The sequence below is a fragment of the Terrapene carolina genome, unplaced genomic scaffold, assembly GCF_002925995.2.
Source record: "Terrapene carolina triunguis isolate 2854851 unplaced genomic scaffold, T_m_triunguis-2.0 Scaffold69, whole genome shotgun sequence".
In the NCBI taxonomy this organism is placed as follows: domain Eukaryota; kingdom Metazoa; phylum Chordata; order Testudines; family Emydidae; genus Terrapene; species Terrapene triunguis.
Genome location: NW_020664420.1, coordinates 15831971 through 15842438, shown reverse-complemented (window position 1 = coordinate 15842438; position 10468 = coordinate 15831971). Strand labels below are relative to the sequence as shown.

Genomic DNA, 10468 nt, shown 5'->3' with positions numbered 1-10468 from the left:
TATTTTGCCTGGGATGGCAGGTTTTTATCAAAAGCATTCTTTAAGGATGAATATATTGGAAATATATTTAGCCTCCCAACAGACACCACTGCAGTCATGAATAACTAACTCCCTGGGTCTGTCTTGAGGTGTGCCCTCCTTTAGAGTGTTCACAATAAAAACTTGGATTAGGTCATATATTTGCCTCCCATCATGTAATGTAAAAACAAGTGGATAGCATGTTTTTAAAGTTAAAATGCGATTGAAGGGAAACCTCCAAAGTAGAGTGATACTGAGGGATAGCAGACACTGATATAGTGTGCACAGAAGATAGGTGACTCATGAAACCATTCAAGCCAAACTTTTGAAAACTGGACACAGATGTTGTGTGCTTCAGTGTTAAAGTGCCTGTCTTGTATTGAGTGAACATTTGAGCCTAATTCTCATATCACTTATCTCTAAGATTTTTCCATATTCCCAATAGTCCATTTAACTTGCCATTGCTATTTCTAGCTCAGAAATTCTTCAGTAGAATAAACTATGCATGAGCCTTATTTACAACTGACATAACACATATTTGTATCCATTCCCCCTAATCAATGTGTTGCTCTCCTGTTACAAGGGTTGTCGTCCAATCAAGGAGCAGAAAATACACCACAGGACCACACACTGCAAATAATGAATAATTGAAGGGACTGTTAATAGTATTATCATAAGCACCTAGAGGCCACAACTGAGAGCAGGGCTCTATTATGTGATGCAAATAGAAATACCGCTGGCCCTGGAAAGCATAGTTTAAATAGACAAGGTGGATCAAAGGTACAGATGTTACAGAGATTAAGTGAGTTGCCCGAGGTCACACCGGAAGTCTGACAGAATGGGGAACTGAATCCAGGCCTCCTATGCCTTAGTCACAAGTACATCCTTCTTGCAGTTTTCAAACACATTGATTAATGGTGTTTAATCTGTATTGCTCTGTGAACACTGAGTTCATGCACAGAAATCAAAATTGGTTTGTGAATTATTTGCAAACCAAAAAAAGGCCAAGCTGCCAAATTCCTGGTTTGATGCTGACTATTCAGTAAGCTCTCTTCTAGATTCCAGGCCTTATGCTCTACTCATGGAACCACACGGAGTAAGGCTCCTGAGATCCATGCCAGTATATGGGTGGCAGAAAAACTCCTTCCTGATTAAAACTGTATCAGTCATTTCTGTCCCATGCATGTGAGCAAGAATCTCCAGGGTTGCATTTTCTTTTGCATATAAAACTACATGCCAAAGTGATGGTTACTCTAGCAATGATACAACTGGACGGAATGGTTTGAAAACTTCACAGCTCCTCACAGAGACCTTGTTCTAATAATTGTAAGGATTAAATCAAAGGGGACTGTTTTGTTTTACTGTTTCTAAATTTAGAATGATGACCAAAGCCTTGTCAAAGAGGCCAGGACTGACAAGAAGCACATGCACATCTCAGAGGCCATTGGTGACTGATAGCCAGTATACCGTGAAAGATTTCACATTCTTCAGCTCTAATCTCTTATAACAAAATGAAACCCAAAACTAACCTGAGAGAAAGTGTCTGCTCTGTTTAGTGTCCTCTCATGTGCCATATATGTTATCGTGTATGTTTTTGGTGGATTAGAGCTACTGTTTACTTATTTTCTGCTTGGTCAGCAGTGCTATTGTTTTAGTGGACATTTTCAAAAGCCATTTGTTTTTGTTAGTAATCTAAGATGAGCTCTGTAAGTATTTGTGAAAGGGAGAAAGCAGTCTTATGTATTTCCTTTCAGTAGCTGTGACGGACTTTAGAGGCAAAGCATGATGTCGTCCATTGTATAGATGTTTCTGAAGTATCTTTTCCCGAAGTTACCTCTCCATCAGATCGGGTAAAGCTACACAAATCTAATTGAATATACCTTCAACCAGTATTAAAGGATTTCTAATGAAAATGTCTGATAAAAGTTTAATGTTCCTTGTCCCCAAGTTGGATTAAACTCCATAATAATGATAATGACAAGAGCGCCTTCCCCACTCTGCTTCTCTGCCTACTTGTTTTTATTAAATATCAATTTGTACAATAGCAGCTAGAGGCCCCCTAGTCAAGGATTGCATCCCACTGTACAAGGCAAAGTAAAAGAAAAAGTTCTTTCCCCAAAGAGCTTGCTGTCTTGGTGTGTGAGAAATGAGATAGATGAAGTAAATAGATGGGTAGGGTAACTACTGTTCCCTGCCAGAAGTACTCCCCTCTCTGCTTCCTGTTCCCTTTTTGTAGCTCTGATCCCTCACCACCCCCCCTCTATATCATTCTCTTTGCACCACCAACTTTTTAGCTTCTTTCCCCACCTCACTTCTGCTCTGTCATCCCCTCCCAATTGTTCCCCACTTCCTTCTGTCTCACTTCCTTTTCCTGCCCTCTCTGAATGCAATGAATTCACATCTGCTTCCACCAGGGCTGAATGTGGCCACCCATGTCAGTCTCACTCACCCCTTTGCTTTTCTTTCCTCGGTTTCTTTTCTCCTATTTCCCCCATTGCTTCTCTCTCCCCCCCCTTCTGTTTTTCATCTCTATCCTTCCTCTTGCTGCTCTTCTGCTTATCCTCCCCACCGTTCTCCTTTTTTTTTTTTATCCCATGTCGTCATCTCTGCCAGTTGTTCTTCTCTCCAGTCTTCTTTGCTCTGCCTTTCTCTTCCCCATTCCACTAGTCCTCTGCTTATTATTCCCTTCTCTGTCAGCCACTAACTGATTAGGAAGAACTGCTTGCCCCCACTCCGTAGACTAGTTATTGCATAATTATTCACTAGAGACGAAGGATTTCTTGCACCTTCTTCTCTAGCATCTGGTCCTGGCTGCTCTCAGAGATGGGATGCTGTACTAGATGGTCTATTAGTCTGAAATAGCATGGTAATTCCCAAGTTACCCAACAGAGGGATACCTTAGATATATAAACTTCAGGTCTTGGAATACTCCTTGGAACCATATGTTCAAATCTGAACAAGTTAGGTTAGTTCAACACCATGAAGTTTAGAGGCCTTTCTTATAAGAAAAGTAATATGCAAAAGGCAAAAAATGGCTTGTGCACCTTTAATGGATTCTTTGATATAGAAGGAAGACCTGAGAAATGTCTTCAAAAAACTTTTTCCTGTTTGTTTAAACATCAGGTCTGTTCTGCCCTGATTTCACTAGAAGGATTTAATGATAACTGGAGTACAGAGGATTATGACCGCAAAGATACATGGTGCAAATGAAACCCAGATGAGAGCGGTGGTGATTTTTATTCAGACTGTTTAAAATTTGTTCTTTATTTAACATCTTTTTAATTCACACACATGGGAGATGTTTGACAAGATGTCTCTGTTAAATATCAGCACACTCACTCTTTCAATAAAGGGCTAAGAAAATGCACAATGCACATCTCTGAAACTTCCAGCAAGACTCCTAGCAAAACCAGACTTGCTAGAAGTCTTGTTGGAAGTTTTGCTATTTCTAAGGTATGTGTGGGGGCGGGAGGCACCCTTTTTGTGCAGAGGAAGGAATACTTTAAAGTCATCTTTATAGATCATAATCACCCTTTATGATTTCAAATGTTTAGGGGCAGTACCCAGCACAATGGAGCTCTTACAATGGAGCTTTTAGGCACTAGCATAATAGTATATTAACTCAAGGCCTCGTGATCTCTTCAGAGATGTATTTCGGATGAGTCAGGGCTTGCCATGGTGTCCTTGCACATTACACTGCACCCTGCTGTGGTGCAATGTCCTAGACAGTTGTGCCCTCCTGCTCCAGATGTGGGCATATGAAAGATTCTTTATTAATGTGCAGTTGATTAACCTTGTTTATGAAATACTCAAACTACTTGCGAAATCCAAGAAAAAACATGAATTTATATGATATTTAATCAATATTATCATTTGTAAAAACACATAGGGCAACAATGTTTGTATTCCTGCATAAACAACATCAAGAAAATTGTTAATATGCACCACGATTATGCTGAATTCCTCATCTCCTTTTGAGACTGCTCCAAAATTTCATACGCAGCTTTATCAACTTTATACATACTTGAGTTGTGCAAGTCGAAACAAAACAAAGTTTGCCTCGATGCAAGGACAAGCATCCCTCACACCAAAAAGCACTTTATGCCTATTTATTGTATTAAAAAAACAAACAAAAACCTCTAGATTATTCCTGCCTGGGGCAATCGGAGCACTTCAGTGTTTTCTTAACCAATGGCACACTTAACACTTCTAAAAATGTAACCCTTGTGCTCCTAATGGGCTTGGCTGCACGTCCATTTAAAAATGAGACAAAGCAAAGAGATCAAACAACATCTTTTATGTGTTAGCTGGTAATAAAATTACTAATTGGAAAAACAAAAAGGCCTGTGTTTGGATATTATCTAAACTTACTTAAACTTGTTTAGTTTTATATATCATGGTGATAACTAAAATCTTGCTCATACTGTATTTTTTAGGCCCTGATCTTGCAAAGATGTAATATACATGCTTAACTTCATATGTATGTAGTTTCCTTAAAGCCAGTGGGACTACTCACATTTCAAATGAAGCAAATGTAAGCCTTTGCCAGAACGGGGCCTTTGTTGCTCGTTTTTACTAAAGATAAACAATATTGTTGATACTACAAAAAATCTTACATAAATGGGTGACAAACATAAAACAATAACCGTAGCATAGGTACTGAATTACAGTGCCTACATATTACAAAAGTTACAGTAATGATTTACAAAAATCTATACATCCCACTTAGCCTATCTTTATAGAAAAAAAAAATCCGAGACTTTCCCAAGGTGTGAAATTTGGAACTTATCTGAAGTGTGGTGTTATGATTGGAGGGGATGTGGCAAAGTCCTCCCATTTGTGTCCATCTCTTTAAATTAAAAAAAAAAATCAAAATTTAGGGGGGAGAATTTTACTTCTTGTGAAAAATGCTGGATTAGCATCACTAGAAAATAGTTCTTTTGTTACTCCACAGGTAGACAGGGTATGGGGTGTAGCAGTGCGAGCTTCTCTTCCTTTCAAACTCTGTTATTGGATACTATCCACCTTGGGGAGGGGAAGGGAAGGAACATTATATGGAGACAGGTGCTTACAAAGCCCCGAGATCCAAGCACCAGGTTCCTGTCTTTTGTTCCCTGTTATCTCAGAATTTAAGTGAGGCTGAATGAGAAGTTTAGGGCTTACCCCTGCCAGGAACACCCCTAATACTCATTGACTTCAGTGCGGTAGGATTGGGCTCTGTCTCTGCCTACTCCTTATTTTGTACATAAGGAACTAGAATGGAAGAAACACTTAAAACTCCCAATAAGGACCATATATGCTTTAGTGAGATACAGAAGCAGGTTATTATAATTGTGAGATGGGACCATCAAGTACTCCCAAAACATAAAAGCACACATTGAGAAAAGCAGTTTTGCTAGTGTACATAATAGAACAAAACTGCTTACTGCTGAGGTGGTTATAGTAAAGCAGAGTCTGGTTGGCAGTTCAGGGGAAACTTCTGAAAGGCCCTAAAATTAAGTTGTTCCAGTTTGCCTTAGTGGTATTGGACAATTTATTCACAGGATGGCCTTATTCATCGTAGTGAGGTCAGCAGGGTTAGTGGTGGGAGAAAAGGGGTCACAATCTGGTCTTTAAACTCTGTTCCTCAGTTTCTCCAGTTGTAAAATGGGGTTATAATGCTACTTCTGTAAATTGTTTCCAGCACTACAGGTGAAAGGACTGTAGCTGTAAGCACTAGCTTTTGTTCACAAGCTTTTCATTGTTGTAGTCAGGACCCCTACTATCAAAGCCCATTTAATGTTTCTCAGCTCTCCTCCCAATTTGCAAAGGTAGGTTCATTTGTGGAGGTTGTTCCTCTATGGTATTTGCTCCCAAAGGGTTTTTAACTATAAAAACAGGATGACATGGTGCAGGGGGCCCCAGCTGATGCATTATTTTATCAGTTGATCTCCCTTGTGTGAATGGTGTGGAAGGGGTAACTCTGCAGAAGGGTAAACAACGCTTGTAGCAGAGATCCTGTGGCTACGTTGTCCTTGTGAGAGAGAAATGTAAGATAAGGCTGGATCTGGAAGGCAGCCATGTGCCGACACTCAGCCTCCCATCGTCCTACCGCCTAGGGCAGCTTTAGATTGTTGGGTTTTTCTGTCCGAGTCTTTCGGTTTCTCGGACCCTTCGTTTTTTTTTCCATCAAAGTCTCTCTCGCCCCCGCCCTCCCCTCTTCCCCACGTGTTTCGTTCTCTTCCTTCGGCGGTGGGATCGCTGGGCAGAAAAGAGAACAGGGCTAAGTCTGGATCGCGAGTCATTAACAACGGACAACGGCAAGGGCGATTTCCCCGCGTGTAACACAGGAGTGTAAGAACGGCGTCTCCAGCAGCACTGGGAGATCCCTAGGCTAGGAAACTGACTCTCTTCCCCCCCCCCCCCCCCCCCCCCCCATACACTCCCCCTCCCCGACAACCACTCAGCTACAGAGCGGCTTGCCTCCGCACTTGCCTGCGGACAGGGACACAGGCTCCAGGGAACTTCTCTCCCGCGTCCAGTCCCACCTCTTGCTGAAACCTCTAGCTACTCCTGCCTGCCTCCTCCGCAACACCTGGCTACCCCAGCGTCTGCCTCATCCCCGAGCCCCCCCCCCCCGCTACCCCTGCCTGCCCCCTCCGCAACATCTGGCTACTGCAGCCTCTGCCTGGTTCCCGAGCTCCCCTAGCGACCTTGCCCGCCGCCTCTGCAACATCTAGACACCGCCAGCCTTTGCCTCGTCCCCTAGCTGCCCCTGCCTGCTCCCTCTGCAACATCTGGCTACCACTGTCCTCACTGCCCGTGCTTCTGGCTAGGACTCCCAGCCCCCGGGGACCGCTGCCTGCTCCCTGTGGAACATCTGGCTGCCGCGGCCGCTCCTCTCCAGGCCGCCCCCGCGCTAACATCTGGCCGCTGCTGTGCCGCCGCAAGGGGCTGCTCTCCTCCTCGGCAGGCGGGGTAGGCAGGGGCTGCGGCGCTGCTCTCCGAGGAGGCCGAGGGAGCCGCGGAAGCAGAGGCCGCCCGATGGTGCTGCAGGGCGGCCCAGGAGGGGCTGGGCGGCGTCGGCTGCTGCCCCGGAGCCTGGCTGCCCTGCTCCTGCTCCTGCTCCTGGCTCTGGGGCACACCTGGACCTACCGGGAGGAGCCCGAGGAGCGCGACAGGTGGGTCCCCCGCTTCGCCCCGCCGGGGCCGGCTCCCAGCCCGCGCCGCGTGAGCCCCGGGCTGCACCTGGCAGCCCCAGTCCGGGGCGCCCCCGCCCGGCCCCCCTCGGGCTCTGGCTAAAGCCGCCTCTTCTCTCCGGCTTCTCCCGCAGGGAGGTTTGTTCCGAGAACAAGATCGCCACCAGCCGGTACCGGTGCCTGAAACCCAGCGGCGAGCTGGCCACCTGCTTCAGGTGAGCGAGGCGGGGCCGGGGCCGCGGGCGTGTGTGTGTGTTACCGGGACTGCCCCCTTCTGTGTGTGTGTGTTACCACAACTGCCCCCTTCTGTGTGTGTGCGTGTGTGTGTTACCAGCACGTGGGACTGCCGCCTCCGTGTGTGTGTGTTACCACAACTGCCCCCTTCTGTGTGTGTGTGTGTTACCACAACTGCCCCCTTCTGTGTGTGTGCGTGTGTGTGTTACCAGCACGTGGGACTGCCGCCTCCGTGTGTGTGTGTGTGTTACCGGGACTGGTGCCTCCTTCTCCTCTGTGTGCCGTTACCAGCACGGCATGTGTGTGTATTACCAGCACGTGGGACTGCCACCTCCGTGTGTGTGTGTTACCGGGACTGCCCCTGTGTGTGTGTGTGTGTGTTACCAGGATTGCCTCCTTCTGTCTCTCTCTCTGTGTGTGTGTGTGTGTGTGTGTATGGTACCAGCATGTGGGATTGCCACCTCCTGAGTGTGTGACACCGTGCCTTGTATGGTATGGTCACTGTGTTATGAGAGTGTGTGTACTTATTACCAGAATGAGACTGCCGCCGCCTCCTGTGTTTGTGGGGAAGTGCATTGTGTTGTGATAGCTGGTATGTGCTTGTTGGTATGAGAATATATGACCATCTTCTTGTGTGTGTGACACTTGTGTGTTGTATTCTGTAGTTACTGTGTTGTGAGAGTGTGTGCTTGTTACACAGTGTGACTGCTGCCTCTGGTAGGCGTGATGACTCTTGTGTGGCAGGGGGTTGTGTTGTGATAGTGTGTGCTTGTCTTTGTGTGTTGTGATTGGTGTATTATGGCACTTGTGTGGTTGTTGTATTGTGGTAGTGTCGTCATCAAACACACACAGCCTCCCGAGGACTGTTGTGCCAGGCAGAGTGGCCACAGTTGCTGGTGTGGCACCAGATATTGTGTAGTGAAGTTCCCAGACCTGGCTCAGTCCTATGAGTGAGTGCCTGTCTGTATGAGAATGCCTGACAGTCTCTCCATGTGTGTTATGATGAATGTGGTGTTATGGCACTTGTGTGACTGTTGTGATCAGCGAGTGTGTGGTGATAGTGAGAGTGTGTATTTTGTGTGTGTGCGTAAGAGTGTGTATTTGGAGTTTGTAGGCTATGGGGCGCTGATAGTCGTACACATGTAAACATTCATGACAGTCCTATCGAGAAGATGAATAGCTGGTTTAACGGTTGCATGTTGTTTATAAAAGTTGTATCTAAAGTCAGCCAGAAAGAAATGTTTAACGTTTGATTGGCTCTGTAATGTTCCCTTGCAAAGTCTTTCAGCAGCTGTCTGCTTAGCACTTAGACTCAGGGAAGTCGCTCTGTGGAGTGAATGGGAGGCAGCATATTCAGCACTTGCTGTGGTGACGTTGAATTAGGGACTGTAACAGGTAACCCCCTCTGTACTAGTAACATTTGCTAAATTACAGCCACTCTCCCTCCACAGAAAGGTACAGCATGGGAAGTAGCAGTACAGGCTTCCAACCACATTGTTCTGGTAGTAACCTTGAGTGAACAACCTACAGGCGTAAGGGGATAATTCAATCCCTGGGTCCATTTCATAATTGACCTCTCTGCTGTGACTACCAACAAAGGGACCAATAGTGACAAACATTTTTTTTTAGATAGATACTTGTCTATTATGAACCCCTGAAAACACCATCATATAATTATGGCTTTCGATCATTGCTGGTTTTCATCTGTGCCAGGCTATAGCATATGTCTTAGAAGTGAATGGTTTCATATTCCACAGGAGTGCAATTCAAGGGAATGATATTGATCTATGAAACCCTGCATGATTTGCATAACCAACACTTCCTCTTGCCATGCACTAACTAGGGCTGCATTTAAAATTAGCCAACATACCCTAGCTAGCAACCCCTAGATTTGAATGTTTGGGGCGTGCTGGCCAGATGTTCTCAGTGGAGTGGTCTTGGACTGTGGAACTCACTTTCCCTGTTGATCTGAAAGAGCCTGAGTGTAACCTTTGGGGTATGGTTCATAAATCCATCTATTTACTTAGGCCTTTGCCTGAGATAAGTTGATGGGAAGGATGTTATGTCTTTAAGGATGGCCTTCCCGTAGTTATTGATCAGAGATACTGTCTCTGAGTTTCCACTTTTTATTATATGTTTGTAAATTTGAGGAATGTCCTTTTTATATCCAGTTGTCTGCAAGAAATTGTCAAAACTAGAATTGTTTCTAACTTCTATAAATGTATCCAGAGCCTTTGACAAAGACATAACCAGCAAGCAAACGAATATCTAATTACCAATGTTCTCTGAGTAATCTAGTCTCTCTCAGACAAGATGTTTAGCCTATGAGAGGCACTTCTCTCTACACAGCCACTTCCAGAAGTAACTGCATTGGTGTGTGTGTATGCTAAGTGATCTGCTATTACATATAGGGAGCATGCGATATGGTGAAAGCACTTTAGTGCTAGTGAAAGGCATTAAAGAAATCCATAAATGATAGAAGACAAAGGGGAGTTTTTAAAAACCTCTTTTGGTGACAGATTGTTTTTCTTTTCACAATGCCTTTTATTTAGTATAAATATAGGTGGTTTGAAAATGTAGCTTTGCAGTGCACATAGGTTCTGCCTCCACTCTAACTGTAAATGGGGAATTGTCACTAGTGGATGTGTTTCCAGTGGGATCCCTCAGGGAATGGTTTTGGCCTTACACTGTTTAACATTTTTATCAGTGACCTGGAAGAAAACCATCACTGATAAAGTTTGCAGATGCCACAAAAATTGGGGGAGTGGTAAATAATGAAGAAGATAGACTACTGATTGAGAGAGATTTGGATTAATAGGTAAACTGGGAGCAAGCAACATAGGCGCCGACTCTGTGGGTGGTCTGGGGCTGGAGCACCCACAGGGAAAAAATGGTGGGTGCTGAGCACCCACCGGCAACCCCCTTATCAGCTCAGCCCCACCCCCCACCAGTGCCTCCCGCCCGTCGGCGGGCCCCACAGATCAGCACCTCCTGCCTGCCTCAATCAGCTGTTTCATGGCACGCAGGAGGCTCTGGGC

At 45.2% G+C, this 10468-nt stretch overlaps 1 protein-coding gene across 1 annotated transcript in view; it reads left to right on the top strand.

Moving 5' to 3' along the window:
* Window positions 1–7016: 7016 nt before the first annotated feature.
* CCBE1 (collagen and calcium binding EGF domains 1) overlaps window positions 7017–10468 on the top strand; it is a 179104-nt gene continuing 175652 nt past the window's right edge. The window contains exons 1-2 of the mRNA XM_026649035.2: window positions 7017–7178; window positions 7331–7411. Of these exons, the coding sequence (XP_026504820.1) occupies window positions 7042–7178; window positions 7331–7411 (218 nt within the window). The 5' untranslated portion in view covers window positions 7017–7041. The remainder of the gene's footprint in view (window positions 7179–7330; window positions 7412–10468) is intronic.